The sequence below is a fragment of the Lathamus discolor genome, chromosome Z, assembly GCF_037157495.1.
Source record: "Lathamus discolor isolate bLatDis1 chromosome Z, bLatDis1.hap1, whole genome shotgun sequence".
Lineage (NCBI taxonomy): Eukaryota > Metazoa > Chordata > Aves > Psittaciformes > Psittacidae > Lathamus > Lathamus discolor.
Window position 1 is genome coordinate 6456018 of NC_088909.1, and position 18302 is coordinate 6474319.

The window sequence follows — 18302 nt, forward strand, 5'->3', positions numbered from 1 at the left end:
ATATCCACTTCAAGGGAACAAATTAATTATTATGCTTTGTTATTTGTTGTATTTAATGAAACATGCTGATAAAAAAAAAAAAAAGGACAAACCAAAGGGCCATTTGTAACATCCTTGAAGTAATTATATGTATGCATACCCATGGCCTGATTCTCTTGCTCAACTGTTTTTTTTCCTTTAACAGAGCTATCTATCCTTACTGTCTTTATTTGTAGTCACTAAATTTAGATTTTGTTTTTATGCCATTACAGTAATTTCTCTAGTTTCATTGGGCTGATTCATGACTTAAATTGGTGCAAAAGAAGAATCAAACCTATCAGTCCCTCAAGATTTCATTCACAGTGAAGGGTGTCAGGGAAGCAAATCAAATGTCAGGCTCACTGCCATGTGCCAAGTTACCACAAAAAAAAACCAACCCACAAGCTTTGCCGCCATTTGGCAAATCCTATATGCATTCCCCTTTGCTATTGTCAGCCCAGAAATGGTAGTGTATTACCCTATTCAGGGTAAATGTTTCATCAGATTACTACTGCAACTGTTAAAAACATTCTTGAAGAAATCTGTGATTAGCCATATGTTTTTTATCCATATTGTCCCTCCCACAGGAGGATACAGGGATTGGCAAATCCAGATTTACATCACTGTTTTTCTCTTCAGGGTGACTACAGACTTGATGCTAATCAAATCCTGTGTAATACTCACCAAGGGACTTGTTCTGCTCACAGGCAAGGTGCACAACAAAATGACCACACTCTAGCTGTATAACATGCACAGTTTATTAAACAAGCACACTAAAGTGAATAAGCGTACTAAAGCAAAAAACCACACTAATGCGAATCAGGTGTGTATCTGTGTATTTATAGTGAATAACTACAATAAAGCAAATCATATATATATATATGTGTGTAAGTAAAGCACAGAGGAAAATTAACAATGCATTAAATCATTACTGCATAGACAGAACAGAGATTAAGAAGAAATACATTACCAATCACCACTAATCATCATCCAGGCCCATCTTCAAGCTGGGAAGTCCCACTGCAGCCAATGCCAGGAGTCTCAGGGACTGGGAAGTTCGTATGTGGTGCATCCACCTATAGGTGAGGCTCTGGATTTGGCTACAAGAGGGTCCCACTTTTATACCCTTAGAAAAACAACTGGGTTTATGCCAGATCTGTAATTGTTTACTCATGGGGCCATGCAGTTTCTTCTGATCTCACTGTTAGCTGCTCTGAGAGCACTGACCACGTGCTGCAGCGTGGCCAAGTACTAAGGTCATAGGACAGCTGCTGTTTTCCTGCCTCTTTCTGACAAACAGGAAACATAAACATCTAGACTCTACCGAATACACTTTGGCAAAAAACATATTTTGTTATGTCTCTCAGTCATGAGGGGGAATCAGCTCTCAGCTAGGTTCCCATTCATTACAGGAATACAGCATACTTTGTTTAAAAATCATATCCAAGACAAGTTCTTATAATTTATTTTCTGTGGTCTGCGGTATGCATGAATATAAGCAACACATTTGCTTTCTTGGACTGAAGAGAACAAATCTGATTTGTTTTTATGATGAATATTCCCATCATGTGATCATCTAGAATTAGCTCCTCAGATATCACGTAACTCCTGTATCCAAACTCATGATCATCTGAAAGCATAACACTATGAATTCTACACAAGAAATTCTGGAGACAAACTCTCAAAAGGAAATCTATAGTAACCGTTAGACTTTTGATGCATTACCACCTTATAATGCCAGAAGAATTTGTGGAGACTTGTTAAATCCAAACTTTCTGAATTAGAAAAAACAGCGCCACAGCTGGTGTCCTTTGCCAACAAAAGAAGTCACTTTTCTATTCCAGTGCTTGTTCCATATTACTTACAAGAATAAAACTCAGTTTCTTCTTCAGAAGATAAAGTTCTCTTAAATAGTAGGATTAATATGCCTTGAAAACACTGAAGATAACTATGTATGCAGACACACCTTACTGAAATTGTCTATTTCCATTTCATGGAATGTATAAACATCTGAATGTCCAAAACTGCATATTTTAACTGTACAGCTGACCACAGTGAACTCTTGTTAAATGAAAAATAGCCTGTATATTCTTTATAACATCAAACTGCAAAGGCTCAAGCAGAGAAAGGGAGGTACATTTGTTACAGAGCAAACAAGAACTGTGGATGATGTTGGTTCAGTTCCTGCCCTACTGTAAACAGCTTACATAATGACGAACCAGTCACCAAAGCCCAGATACCCGTGTGACGGGGAGATAGTAAATGGCACTAATTTCATCCTGTTTCCTACCTGTGTAAAACACTGTGAGCAGCAGAGACCCAATGAGAGTAAGTATAAAGAGAGGTACCTGAGTAGTATGTTGATGCATACAGACCAGATGAACACCTAAAATGCATGGATGTACACCTGATTTTCTCCATCAGTAAAAATGCCTCTAACAGTAAAGGTAGCTGTAATAGGAAAATACAGTTAAAATTTAAAAAGCTCTCATTTAAAGAAAAATCAATTTCCCAAATCAGAAAACAAAAATACGTTCAGGGGATTAGGAAATGCCATTCCTATAACAAAAGCCAGTCACAGTATACTTGGCATTTGAACTCTGTTGAGATGTGATTTTTAATTGTGACTATAAATGAGAGTTGTGTACTTTTATTAGGAAGCATCTGTTACAGGCAATGATAAATCCATGTCTGAATATGGATGCTTCTACGCAGACAATAAAGCGAATGCCTGGCTATAGCAACAGTAGCATGTTGTTTCAGATACTGTGTAGTTCAGATGAGGTTTAAATTGGATCTTTCACTCTTGTACCTAAACAATTTGTTGCACATGTGTATCCGAGTTCTGCTCTCATTTATGTATGTACTGTTATTAAGAGACTAGTAGCAATTGTAATAAATACTGCATTTCTGTTTAGCTTTCACACAATGTAATTATCTAGTTACATGAAATACCATGTCAGATATTCTCCTCAAGGAAAATTGATTTAAGTGGGAAGTGTTTAAGATTTAATAACACTAAAGTATAATTGAATGCTACATAAACTCATATATTCTATTTCTAGTTACTCATTTTTGTCAACATTAAAGGGAAAAACAGCAATTAATTTATTAGCAAAGCTGGGGGGGGGGGTTAGGTTCTAAATTAAAAAGTTGTAGCACCTCAGTTTAATACTTTGGTTATGGTGGAGTTTAGGAAATCAAGCACCAAGAGAATGCATTGCCATGAGTTATTAGTATCATAGCAGATAGTGAGGTTTTATGGCAGGAGACAATTTCCATTGTGAGCTGCAGTTTTGAAACAGTCAATGAAAGTTACATGAGCTGCAGACACATGTGACTCATGGTATGCATCACCCTATAAATACAGTACTTTATTTGTTCAGAAAGCTATATTCCACCCAAATAAATCATTTGTTGTTACCTTTGTCTCCTATTCTGTGCCCCACAAGTTGTATATAACATTAGCATTTCAGACTGATTATTCTTCTTTTGGAGTAGTTATGTACCATTTGTGCATATAATTATTTGTAATAAAAGTTATCTCTTATGACATACTATATATAGGTATTGAAGAGTTTATATTTAGTCATTTCTTGTCCTAAGATAAAATGGTTCCTGGAAAATATTATCCCCTGTTCCATATAAGGTTGTCTTAAGCTTGCGTGATAGGGTAAGTAGCATTTTACTCAGTTTCAGTCTTAGAATCTTTCTCTGGTATAAACATTCCATGCAGGTCCAGATGCAGTTCTACATCTATTATGGCTCGGCCCAATTCTTTGAACGTTTTAGCATCCAAGATAAGTAGGAAGGGTGCTTTCTTGGGATCAGACACCACAATACAGGTCAGAACAATACCTGTGACATACAAATGAAGAATTAGAAGACCATAACAGTTACACCAAGCAGAAAAACAGTTCTTGTTTCCTAAGAATCTTAGGACACAAACTGAAGGTCTACTGAAAGTGCTAAAGAACTAATGAATGCTTCCATTCTGTGCTTTTTCCTGGTCTACCTGCAGTTCATTGCGAAGGAAAAAGGCAAACCAACACTGAATTGTGTGCCTGGCAGTTATGGGACTCATCCTTCCAGCTATTTCACATTTGCCTTTGCAAGGAGTCACTTGAGAGCAGAACTGGATCAAGATTTCAGGGATACTTGTAGTGCCACTTCATGTTCTTATCTGTAACAACACTGACTTCCCACAGCTTCAGCAATTACAAACTATTGATAACTCCACCTCCAAGGCTCTCTGAAAAGTCCCAAGCATTGGTTTTATTGTTTATGTTTATCCTGGGACATTACACAAGCTGATTTTAGTCTAATATTGCTTTGGGTTTCTTTTCTCTGTGGGAGTAAAATGGCTGGTGCTAATTTTAACCTCACAGTGCAAGCAACAGCCGAGCTTCCTTGACTAAGAACAATGAAACTTGTTAGATTAAATGCAAAACTCATGTAATCCCAGCTTTCAGAATGTTGTCATAATTTTACCATCATCCTCTTCTTTTGCATCAGGGTTGGGAACAAAAACGGGCTCAGAAGGCCAGCAGTGGTCCTCTTCCCAGTGGAGCATTTCCTTTGTCTGGACATTGAATTTTGCGATCTAAATTGTTGTGACCAGAAAAGAAAAATGTCAGTGACCCAGACAGTGGTTTATTCCAAAAGTACAATGTGGAGGATTAGCTAAGAGCTAAAGAGCAGCAAGGCATGTGCTGTAACAAGAGGGAAACACTTGGAAAATGTTAAACTTTGGAGTTACATTTAGTGGCTGCAAAATCTAACAATGTTCTTTTAATTCCATTTCATTAGGTTACAATTACAACTTTCATTTATGGGCTTTAAGTATTTTACAAATACTTAGACATCATGGGAGAACTTCAGTATAATTAATGCCCTAACTATAAAGAGGAAGAGTCCAGGGCCCAGACATTTAAGTGACATGCACCAAATTACTGCAATTCTGTAGTAATTCAGGAAACAGGATTTAAACCTTCTGTTTTCTAATTCTGTGGATTATTTTCATTGTGACCTCAGTATTTCTCAAGTCTTTCTTATTGCTAGATAGAGTATATATGCCAGAACAAAGGCTATTAATAGTGATGTGTAAAGATCAAACCAATGGGGCAAGAATTCCACACAGATACTGGTATTTACTGAAGATTTTCATCTCAATACTAATGGATAAGTGCCTGACCAAACTAATCACCAATGGGGTTGCATGGCATTTTCAGTTCAATTCTGTTAAGGCCTTTTCTTTACCCATACAGATGCAGTTACATTCTTTTCCCTTTTGACCTTTTTAGTCAAAAGATACGTTTACACAAAAATGAATCTGTCCAAATTACTGGAGGAAGAATTTGGTAGAATTCTTCCTTCTAACCACGATTACAGCAATTTTGCTATCAGACCTTACCTAAGGATCATGTGTGGTTGTTGTGCCTCCATTCAATAAAGAGCAACTGACATGTTGTTCTTTATTGTGAAAAAAAAAATGTGATATGAAAAAAAACCCTTCTAACAGCATTTTTTATTACATTTGAGTCAAGCACGGATTATCTACATTGAAAATCACAAACTTGCAGATTTGATTGAGCTACTCTCAGAATTACTGCAATAAATTTCCTTGCATCATGCAGAAATCCAGATTTATTTTGTAATCAGTTGTGGTATTTATATACAAGAACCAACAGTGACCTCAATTTGCACTGCCTTACAGTCACAGAATAAGAATTATAAAGAGTCTGTCCAAATTATACAGAATTTGTCCATACCTAACTGCAGTGTTTAGAAGCTTTAACTTGATGTTGAAAACAAGAGTTCAGTTTCTGGCCTCAGAGCCACACACTTTGAATCAGCATGTATGAATGAGATTAGGCTGGTTTTTGGGCCAAACTGGGAAACCATGGTCTACTTATAACTGCTTTAATTTGATTTGTTGTCTACAAATACAGTTTATGACTTCGTAAATGTTAATTATACCTTTGTAGGAACCGGACTCCATTTGACTTCCGTTGCATAGACATACTTGTATTTTTTGCCATTATAGTCATAGTTGATGCGAGGCAGTTCTATCCCTGGGTAAAATAAAGTTAAAGACTTAGGAACAAGTGAAGAAAAATTACTCAAGTATACATTTACATATGCTAATCTTCAGGATGTTATACCCTGTGAAGAACTTTGACAGTATGTTGAATAGATTTTGTATGCCTGAACTTCTAAAAAGCTGAAGATGGATATTAACGTAATAAAATTAAGCCAGGGTTGTTGGTTAGTTCAAAAATGGCAATTTTTTATTCTTAGGGATTCATTATACTAGAATTTATGAGGATTTGGGGGTTTTGTTTGTTTAGGTTTTTTTCTTTCTTCAGAAATACATGAGACGTCAACATCTGAGATATAATTGGAGACTACCATTCTAAGGAATTACTTTCACTTTAGGTAAATATATATTCTTTATATATTCCGGTTATTATCCCCTGAAAAAAGTGTAAAAATTCACTTTCAAAGGCAATCTTTATAAAATACAACAATAACTGAAGTTACTATTTACAACGGACCTATTTAATTAAAATTACTCTTGCAACAAGTAGATTTGCAAGCTATATGAACAGTTGTAAGATCAGAGTTGGGATCCTGTGTTAGTATTAAAATGATGTAACTTCAGACATTTAAAGGATTTCACTCTTGGTAAATATATATATAAGAGGTTCAGGGTCATACATTACTGAATAGCCCCTTAGGAGGGAAGTAAAGAAGAAAAAGATTGTCAATAGCTACACTAAATGCATTAATTAAAAGTTTTGTTTCTTTTACCTTCGTAAAGATCTTACATATATAAAGAGCTCTTAGGCATTATTAGAAAGCATCTATGTGTTTTTAAAATAACATATTTGAGATTTGTATAATGGATATGTCTCACCTTCACACAGGGTTTCAGGCTGGCAATAGATGCTGCCATCTTTCTGTTTTACAGCAGTTGCGGTAGATGGAAGTTTGACTAAATTAGAACCTACTTCAGCATCCTGAAAGAGACATATGCTGAGAAAGTAATATCTCTAAGAATAGGCTTCTAATTTAGATATTTCATCAGGTTTGATATTAATATAGACAATTTGGGGATTAAAGAAGTTCCTTTGTATGGTGTTTATCTTGTAGCATTAGATTCTGACTTCTTCATTAGAAAATCTTGTTATATCAAGAGGATTTGAGTATATCACAGATGAATATATCATATTTTTAATAAAGCCTTTAAAAAAGTTTAGATAGACGTGGCTATGCTCCAGAAGAACAATAATTTTATTTCATAGTTTGTGAATTTAATTAATGACGATGTGTTTCAAGGAATTAGGTATCTAATTCCCATTACAAGTCACCAAAGTTCTTTTGCGCCTCCTATAAACTGAGTGCAAAAATAGGTGTAAGGCACTCTCATTTTTAATACACTATTGCTGAATTTTGAAGATTGAAGGGTAGTTTGGACAGCTGGTGTGATCCAACACACCCTTTGTCATTGCTGTGTAACTGTTTTTGAGACATGAACAAAGCAGTAAGACTCTAGGATGTAGAGAGTAAAGTATTATCCCTTCCAACTGTATCAGGCTGAAACTTGCTCAAGTTGTTGGGCAGTATAAAATCCTCCCTGAAAACAATGATGTAAAATGATGTTTTAAATTAAACTGAAAGATAAAATCTTTCCTCTTCCTGATAAATCTCTCCCTTTAATGAAATCTTCTCATTTTAATAAAACCATTTCAGCAGTTGGGAGTGTGAGTATATGTAGGCTTGAGTAAAGTAAAGTGGAAGAAACAGATTGTGCAAAAACTCATGCATGATCTTCCAGTCAATGGCCAAGTTCATAAATCTGCTCATATTTGACAGCATTTTACAAATAATATCACTGGTAAAGGAATGCTCAATAGCCCTGTTCTCCATAATGGGTGGTATTTGAACATACATCCATGTGACTGTAGGTTAGGCTGTTCATGCCGTTTCTCACAATACATACACAAAACAAAACTCCTGCACACCTTGTGTATACAATATTTTTAAAGCATTAGAAATTTGCATGTAAGGGCTGGCAACTAATAATTACCCATTATTCACACTGATGTATTTTAGATACGTGATCAAAGAACAGATTAAAAAGACATTTTCTTTCTACCTTATCGTACTGTAGAGGAACAACAAATCGTTTGCAGGTTGGCATGGAGGTAAGCTTGGTATTCTCTTCAAAGTCTTTACTCAGGTTTTTTAAGTAGAACATATCATATAAGCTGTTGTCTGTATAGGTAATAACATCAAATACAATGTGGCCATCCTCTTCATAAGCATTTACATGGTGAAAAAGCACCAAAGCATCTGTATAGAACTTGGTGGATACTTCTTTTTTAGTCCTTCTGTCTACAAAATGAAACCAAGTCTGAAAGAGAGGAAACATTATTTTAAAATATTAACAAAGAACAAATAGTTATTTAGAAAACTGTTTTCTAATGGTAGCTATCAACATTCTAATGTGTTGTTTGTTTCTGCTGAAGCAAATTAAGAACTCAGGATTTGCTGCTAGGAGACAAGAGGTTCCAAGCTGAAAACCAAAAAATGCCAAAGTAACATGAGTGTGGAAAAGCTTTAAAGTAATATTACTGTTGCAAATTACATTAGACTGGCTCTCCTGTCAGATGCAATATGTGTGATTATTATAATACTATATAATAATGTATATTATCCACAATACATTGTATATATATATATACAGTATATATGTATTCATGTTGCACATCTTTTTTGCACAAAAAAACCCCGCACAGTAGCATCCCAGACACTTAAGTTTTGTTCCTGGCCCCCAAAAAATACTGTATATTGTGGACAGTATACAGTATTATAATGTCTATTATCCACAATACATATATAATGTATATATATACGCATATGTATATAGATAATGTATTGTGAAAGGGATGCTAGTGTGGTTTTGAATTTCTGTGCTAGCACACAGTATTTTTAACAATGCCAAACTATCCTCTTGGTCAAACACTTCAGCATCAGATATTTATTTGTGAAACTTCTGAAGACAGGAGGTAGTATTAAAAAAATACAACTTCTAAAAAGATGTGCAACATGAAAGTCAAGGGTTGAAAAAAAATGAGGCATTACTGAAGCTAATGGACCAGATGAAAACCAGAGCAGTGTGGAAGAGACTGGCCTGGCTGATTCCATTGCTCAGCATTAGAAAAAATACCTTCTCTTCCTTATTATAGACCAGGCAGGAAGCCCAGCTCACGCCTCGCATGTAAGCAGTTGCCAGTTTGACCATATCCAGTTTGAATGGCTGCTCCACGAAGACAATGTAATTTTCTGTGATTCCAAAGCTATGGTAGTAGCTTGGGTGGAGCAGAGAGCGAGAGTGGATGGAGCATAGCACTTCCAGGTGTTTGAAACAAGATTTCTTCTTTTCTCTTTCTGAATATGAATGATAAAAAATAAAATTATAGTTATTATAAATTCCAGTACCATCCTGTGCTTGGATTTCTCCCATGTATGAAGTAGAGCAACACGTTCTTCTCACTTTATTCCTATTAAGAAAGTGACGTGTTTACTCTTGCATACCTAACATAGGTATTTGTATCTGAGTGAAGAAACACAGTAATATCTCAATGCTGGATCTATTTAGACAGAGCTCCCCTGCCTTAGTATTTGATTCCACTGTTTACTGTCTTCAGAAGTTCCAGCACAGAGGAGAAAGATTTCAACTAAATCAGCAGATCAAATGCCCCTACGTTTTTGAACTTCTAAGGAGATGATCCTGTTTGGTCTATACTGACATTTGTTTGAGCCCCGGCTAGAAATGACAAACTTATCTTTCAGCTGTGGAAGGCCTCTTGGTTGTTCAACCAAGGGACAGACATCATAGTAGCAGCTGATTTTAATAGCCAATATTAAAAAAATATTGTCTTGAAGAAAAAATAGCAAGCAATTTGCTCTGTGAACAAAGGACTATTTCAGCAAGGCCTAGCATAGGCCAGGTTAGAGAGGAATTTACTGTCTATTAGGTATTGTCTGGTATTATGCTTCCCTATAATTGCGATATCAGCATTTTAAGAGCATTTTCATTTATGAAGAAAATTAAAATTTGCAACTTAAAATTATGTGTACTGTTAAAATTATATGTAACATTATATGTATGTTAAAGTTGTTTCTGTTCATTCTCTTTCTACACATCACAATACAGGGAATGCAAGTTCTTCTAAAAGAGTTACTTCACCCTAGTAATATTCAAAGTCAAATTCTTCTGAATTTGTAACAGCACATGCCCAGACCAGCTAAGCAGTTCTCAGTAAGTTAAAATTAACAAAATTAATGCTGTTGGTTTCTAGAAGAGCTGTATCACCACCCCCTAACCTCGGAAGAAAAGAAATTGCTAACAAGTTTCTAGAAAATACTGATGAAAGAAGTATCTTACCTGGCACAGAGGGAGGAATTTTAAATATAACATATTTTGTCTTCCCTTTATCAACTATTGAAGTACCCATGTTGAGAATATTTCCCGCACTGTCATAGTGTGGATGAGAAGTTGCCAGATTTACCGCTGTGTATTTGCTGTAGTCAACCTGGAAAATCATACAATAGGAGATATTAGAGATGTGTAAGAGAATTAAAATTTACCTAGGCTAACATCATAAATCCACCAGCTTTTTATCACTGTCAGCCTTTATTAGTCCCACATTTTCAAAAGGTCTTGAAATTTCAACAAGCCAAATTACTTACGTATGTAATCAAAGCAATTTCCTGATTCAAGGCTAAAGCAAGTTACAGAATCTGAGTTACATTCACCTCTCCCTTGCAGCTACGTAACACAACAGGAGGACTGGCTAAAGAAGTTACTCTGCAAATGCCCGTTTAATCCTGAAAGCAGTTTATTTAATTGGGCTGTGAGTCTAGCAATCTTCTGGATCAAAAGGTTTCTATTTGATTTAAAGTTTAGAAATTGTACTCTTAGAGTACTGTGTGCTAGAAAAAACTCATTGTATCTTTCAAGATTGCACTTTAATAATTAAGTAATATCTTGCATAACGTATTTGACAAGTAGTCATATAACTGACCTACTGAATTGCTCCTTATGTAAATCATTTGATAACTACAGAGGCATAATAATGGAAATCATCCAAAATAACCATGTCATCATGGTATTATTCCTGCAACCTTGCTAGATTACGTACAAGTAAAACCCCAGTTTTTCCAAACTGCCTGGGATTTCGTTTTGAACTCATGAGTTCTTGAAACAACTGGTATCTTCCCGATTGCACTTTATCATGAATTCAGAAGTAAGAGAATGTTAGAAGAAGAAATGGGTTTTTCCAGGTTAACATGTGTCCTGCACATGTTTAACAGACCCTTATGAGCCAGCCTGTAACTTTATTCATTATCAGACAAGGAACTAGAATGACAGACAGACATTTATACCTTCTCTAATGTCTCCAGAGTCTGTGGATTAATTTTCCTGATGAAGTTAGTCTCACCGGTAGCATAAAAATCATCCCCAGTTTTCATAATGTTGATGAGGCAGTTATCTGTGAACTCAGGAATGGTGTGAGACAAATAGGAGAATGCCCTGTACAGAGAGAAAATTTGTGAAAATCGGGTCAAACAGTTTCTATCCAGAAGCTGGTGGTTTTTTTAGTGTATGCCTTCATAAAATATATGGATTCATATAATCCCTATTTTAGCTCCTGTTGCTATCCTGTACAACAATTATGATTTCAAAGAAGATTCAACTTCACATATGGGCTTGACAGTTTTTCTTATTAGTGTAGGATTTTATCACATTTACCTGAAGCCAAACCAATGTTGCTTATATCCCTTTTGAACTTAAAATGCCAGCACTACCTGATTGTAACTGAAAGAAGAAAAGCATCTTATCTCAGGGTAGCAAGGTCATCAGAGGTAGTAGGGCCAGGAAGGAGAGATGGGTAAGCTACTTGCATTTATTAGGGAATACCCACGCCAGTTGTACAAGACAGGTGATAGTAACATGATGGTTTACACCTTGCCTCTCATACACACGTACAAAGCTATCATACTTCCTAACAGTATGAAAGCAGCTACTGCAGTAATCCCCAGTGGTTCTGATTTTGAATGTTGGATTAGCTCAGGCCTATTGATGTGGTCCTTCAAAGCACTGCACCTGACTCAAGAAAGAATTGTAGTTTTTCATCACCTTTTTTTTTTTTGTAAAAATGGTATTTAATCAAGTTTTCTGATTTTATTTCAATTAATGATGCTTTTCATCTTTTTGTTGAATGAAATTTGTGTAAATGCCTTCGCCATCTCTTAATCGGTTTCTCTTCTTACAGATTATCATTTTTATAAACTCCTGCAGAACACTTGAAAAAGGTTTTTTTTTCAAAATTACAACAGAATATTTGCAGTAGTGAATAAAACACCCAATACTGCTGCTAAAATAAACATAAATGTTTGCCTTAGAATAACCCACAGAGAGTACAATGCCTGGATCTATCTCTTTCAATATTTAGCAATTGTAAGCTTACAAAACATATTTTGTGTTTGTAAATGTGAGTCCAGGGCAAACAGAAAGACATCTGTCCTGGGGAAAGAAGTAGGCAGACGAGTTTTGCTGGAAAAAAACATTGCTTACTTGGCAAATATGTTTTTGCATGGATCTGGATAAGCCATAGTTCCAAACTCAGACACCACGATTCGGTTTGCTTCTATATTGCTGTTGTATGTGTCACTTCGGAGATACTTGCTTCTGTAGTAAACTTCACCTGACAAAGGCCAAACAGGTTTCAATCACATTTAATGCAGAGTTCTTTTGAAAATTAGCACAGTTAAAGTCAGAGTTTCGCAAGCAGCTGTCCTTTAGCTAAGAAAAGTTTGCAGTGAAGCCAACAATGCCCCTAACTCCCTGGTTTGGAAGGCTCTCTCACCTCTCTAAGGAGCCCAGGACTGTTGTTGTGGCAGCTGAGATTGACCAGCAGTTTGGCTATAGTCCTTGACTCGTAACACATTTGGACAATACTGGAAGACTGGGGAGAGGAAAGGAGGGATTTGGATAAACTATTCCAGTAAACTAAGACAATCTGTGTGAAAATGATTATTTACCCGTTAATGCGCGAGTGGTGGTAAACCTCCTGCATTGACAAAATTAAGTTATGAGAAAGTAACAAATCACATGAAGGAATCAATATCCATCCTAAACAATTTAGGTATGGTATATATATAAATATGGTACACTAGAATTGAACTAACTGAGCTCTGTTTGCTTTAGGTGAGTAATATAAAATATACTGGTCATTTCTTTATAGGTTATATTGTTAAAGATGTAGAGTTGAACATGCAAGGAGATCCTACAGTTACATTAAATGCCTCCAGTCACAGAAACAGAAACTAACAGGTAAATACTGGGAACAGAGGATGAAAGGAGTAAAACACAGCTCTTTTACAGATACATACTTTTTGCATGAAGAATCTAGGTGTAAAAAATCCTGCCCCACATTGTAAAACAGCTGAGTGCGTATAAAGTGCTTTAGCTGAAAACAAAATATGAGGTTGGCTCGGATAGAGAAGCTGCCTGTTTTCTCTCCACAAATATGACAAGTAGGAGGACTGCTTGCAGGGGTGTCAAGTATACATAAGCGAGGTTTGGTATGTTAAGTGACACAGTGGCCCAGTTTCTTTCCTGGCCGCTGTTATAGCTGCAGCCAAATCCCAAAGGGGTAATGTTAGGCTTCTTTGAAACTAGGCTGTTCATCCACAACAGAAAAACCTTTGGGTATTACAGTTCTTGTACTGGTTGATCCAGCTGGAAACTTGGAAGCTCTGGGTGGAAGGCGCAGGCTGCCCTGCAGAGACCAGCTCAGAGATCAGGCTGTCCTGCAGTGCAGACAATTTTGAGCTTTGGCACTCCAGAAAAAAGGAAAAACATTAAAAAAAGGTGAAATCGCTTTGCAGAGATGTTCCTGCTGCTGTGGAGGCTGAGGTGTAAGTATACGTTTGGAAAGACCTTCCCCAAGGTGGCTACCACCTCACCACACATGCCACGCTGCAGATGAAACATGCAAACTGATAACACTAATCAAATTGGGAATCAGCAACACAAGGCACCAAAATGTAGGGGCTTTAGGGTTTGGTTTTGTTTTTTTTTTAATCTGATGTGCAAGAACTTACCATTTTTAAATGTAAAGCTGTGCAGCAGAGCCATGCCATCAAACCAGTGGTTATACTTTGTGTCCCCGATTGTGTGCATCCCTGGGCCATTTCGGAGAAGTATCCCTTGCAACCATGTGGGCAACTGACCTATAAACAAAAAGGAGACACCATCATCCATTCATTTAGGTGAGGAGCATGTTAGAGGATAATTCTCCCAACAGCATAGCCTTTATATAGGCAGCTACACTACGGATGTGTCAAGATTTGTAATAGCATATAATTATGTTGGAGTTTGGATTTACTAAAATACGATCTGCTAAAAAATGTGGCACTAGTAATATTCTGCATGAATATTTCTGTATGAGATCACTATAAGAAGATGAAATTGCTGGAATAATTTGCTAAATAACAGGAAGTAAATAAGATCAGACCTTCCTTTCCTGTACTCAGATTTTAAAGTGATATATTTAAACCTTTGTCCTTAAGCCAGGAAAAGCTACAGCTTGTCAGAAATAAACATATTTTATAGGTTATATGACTTGCATCCACCTTCAGTACATCAATTTCAGGCTAAATGAATTCCAGTGAAAATTTCAGTAATAAAATTACAAAGCATAATGTAGTGTCATTTGGGGAGTGCTTTTGTGACACTAGTCATAATGTTGGTGTTTTGAACAAAAGAGTCAGAATATTATAATGAAAATACATAAGTACTGTTGAGGTTTGAATAAGAAATGTTCCTCATCAAAACCCCGCAAGAAATACATTGCCTAGCATTTGACACACAGAATAACAACAATCAAAGAATTTAATTACAGAGCTGAACAAAGCATATCAGATTGATATGCTTCACTTGCTTCTTTGTGTGTATGCCTCCTGAGGGAACACTGAAGATCACATACTGTTTATCCACACAATGCCTGTGCTGAACATTGTCTCTGCATAAAATGCTATTCCAAACTTTTAATTCCCCTTATCATTTAATCCCATGTTGAACATATTGACACACTTTGTAATTAATACTCCCTTTACAGCAGATAGAAATGTCCTCCTATGGAAATGCTCAATTTTGTTAAAGCTGAGGCAGTTGCAGAGGAGTAACAATTGTTTTGCTCTAAGATTTTCCAAGATCCTAGAAGGACTTTGGCCACTTTCTAAGAGAATATTTCCTTTTTTGACCATTTTAGGGAAGGGAAAGAGAGTCATGTGCATTTATTTAAACAGGTTACATTAAGGACACAAGTTAAAAACATCCACATGCAAAGGAAGGATATGGAGTAAATATCAGCTTTACACAAAATATATTCTCAGCCAGACTAACCAACTGCATGCCACAATACTCATACAACTTCATTACTGTTGTGGTTCTGGAATATGTGAGGAAGATAAAATATTGTTGACATAATGGATTGACTATTATTATTACTATTGTTACTATTATTATTACATTCTGAAAAAGCCTTGAAAACCAAGCCTTTCTTGCCTAATACAAGAAGTTCCAATGTAATAATCGTAGGGGCTTTTTTATGAGATGAACAAGGTTTAATCTTTAATACAGATAACTGCACAAAACCTGAGTAGCCAAAAATAGTTGATGAGAAGACAGTGAGGAGTTAGCAGAAGAAAAAATCCTTCAGAGAGAATAGGATGGTGCTCTTAAAGAACATATATATTCAAAATAGATACATCGCTTTTGCTTGGCTGACTAGTGAATATTGATCGCTGAACAAATTTAGTCTGCTTATATGCCTAAAATACAAGCATTTCTCTTCTTTCCACTTCCCTTCTTCCTGTTTTCTGTTATTTGGCAACAGGAGACTGTAGGCTTTGCTATTTCCTCAATAATACAGGTGACTGCAGTGTATTTAGTGTAGTCTTCTGTGCCCCTACCCTCCTACTAGTGCCGTTTAGCACTCTAAATCTCTGCAATGAGCATGGGCTTCGGTGCTAACACTGAGTTGGGTTGACTGCATGTGGTCTTGCTGCAACCAATCTCTCTTTCACTATGGTGAATCACAGAATCACAGAATCCCAAGGGTTGGAAGGGACCCAAAAAGATCATCCAGTCCAACCCCCCTGCAAGAGCAGGGTAACCTACAGTACATCACACAGGAACTTGTCCAGGCGGGCCTTGAATATCTCCAGTGTAGGAGACTCCACAACCCCCCTGGGCAACCTGTTCCAGTGCTCTGTCACTCTTACAGTAAAGAAGTTCTTCCTGATGTTAACATGGAACTTCCTATGTTCCAGTTTACACCCATTGCTCCTTGTCCTATCACTGGATATCACTGAAAAAAGCCTAGCTCCATCATCCTGACACCTACCCTTCACATATTTGTAAACATGTAATACTTCTGCTTCATATGACGTCTTGTGAGATTTTGACCCAGTTCAACTGTCTTCTGCTTTGGGGCCATCATTCAAGAAAAGCAGATATTTCTGCAATTCAGTGAACATCTTGCAGCTCCTAGGACTAAAGACTTTGTTTGGAGATTATTCCTCTGTGTCAGAATAATGGTGCTTATTAAGTACCAGAACAGGGACATAGAATAATTTTTCTGGAATAAATAAACACAGAAAAAGGGCATCTTCTTTTTAAGGCACTGAGGATTTGATGCAGCTTCTGAAACTTCTGGTGTAATTCAGTGTAGTTTCTGGGACAATTCCAATATGAGAAGCACAGAGCAAAAGGTTAAGTTTTTAGATGAAAGTTCATCCTACTGGGAATTAAGAACTTCTGTAAATCACACTGGCATCAATCAGCATCCGAAAGTCCTTAAATAGCTTCAGAAATGTGGACTTTGTATCATTTTGCTTCAGATTTTCATCTGAAGTGGAAATAATAGTACTTTTCTATACCGCATGAAGACACGGCAGTGGCACCGTAAGATCTCCAAGTATGTGGACGTTATTAACTATCATAGCAACAGGGTCTCATGGAGCCAAAATACTGGCAGGGCTCAGGGTTAGCAAAATATTTAAAGAGATCAAAGTTCTCTTTAGTTTTCATAATTGGAAAATAATTATTCCCATTACCAATGAAGGAATATTTACCGAAAAATGAACGCTTTGTTCAAATAAACCACTGCATAGTACAGATCAGGTCTGATGATACACGGTTTGTTTGCAAACAACTTCAAATGTTTCAGTAACAAGTTTTTATTGTGAGGATCAAAAATTAAATGGCATAAACCCACTGCAAATCGTAGCAAGGCACTTTGAAACAAAGTCTTTTCCGATTCAGCCACCAAACTGAACAACAACAACAAAGTCCTGCAGCACATATTGTACTCAGGAAGTGACTTTAACATTGATATTAGATGTGTGTCTTAGACTATTTATCGCAAACAGTGCAGCATGTATTTACTAAATAGGGGTTCTCAGCAACAAACCTCTTTTTAAATGTAGCAAAAACCTCTTCTGTAAAGTATAAAACAGCAGTGAGAATAATCATTTGATCAAGTGTTTATCCCTAGAGAGCCTGTTAAAACTGCTTCGGTAAAGCATACTCCGCACAGATTGACTTCTGAACCCTCTTTTTAACGGTAGAGCATTGCCTCCATTACTGCTGCTTTCCTGTTCAGCAATACTGCTGCTGAAGAGTCCCGGTTTTAGTGACTGTCTCCAGGAGGCAGGGAAGAGTGTGAGCAGACACAGAGAGGTTAGGGAAGGGTTACAGCAAGGAGAAACCGAAAGCCAGAGCAGAGCCATGGGGGAGGGAGCGTCTGTCACCACATTAAACCCCGAGACTTGTCCCTCACCACCAACTCCAGTGAATCCCGTTCAGACTGCTTTGAAAAGTACACAGAAATGTGAAACGAGGAAAGCGCTGCAGCTGGAGCACAAATATTATCTGAGATCAGTACTTTACACAAAACTCACTTTTCTCACTTCTGCAGTTTCCATTTTCCAGTGTTGTGTTGGGTAAACAATGTTGAAAACACCAACATAACCACACGTATTAGAACAGGTTTTCTTTCACTTACCTTGCACCTTAGCTTTTATGGGCTCTGGATGTTCTTCTTTATTCCTACCAAATATGATCTCCATCTCTCATACAACAAATGTGTTGTGGGTGCTGTGCTCAGCCGCTGCTGCAGCCCTGGCGCTCCCCTCCTCTC

The 18302-nt window shown here is 36.8% G+C and overlaps 1 protein-coding gene across 1 annotated transcript; it reads right to left on the minus strand.

Moving 5' to 3' along the window:
* Positions 1–754: 754 nt before the first annotated feature.
* Positions 755–18302, minus strand: BCO1 (beta-carotene oxygenase 1). The gene is made up of 11 exons (XM_065663168.1): positions 18168–18302; positions 14200–14328; positions 12668–12797; positions 11476–11623; positions 10475–10622; positions 9254–9474; positions 8180–8437; positions 6938–7040; positions 5998–6092; positions 4510–4621; positions 755–3876 (listed from the first exon to the last, which is right to left on the minus strand). Exons 1-11 carry the CDS (start codon positions 18229–18231, stop codon positions 3704–3706), a joined length of 1581 nt encoding a protein of 526 aa, XP_065519240.1. The 5' UTR covers positions 18232–18302; the 3' UTR covers positions 755–3703.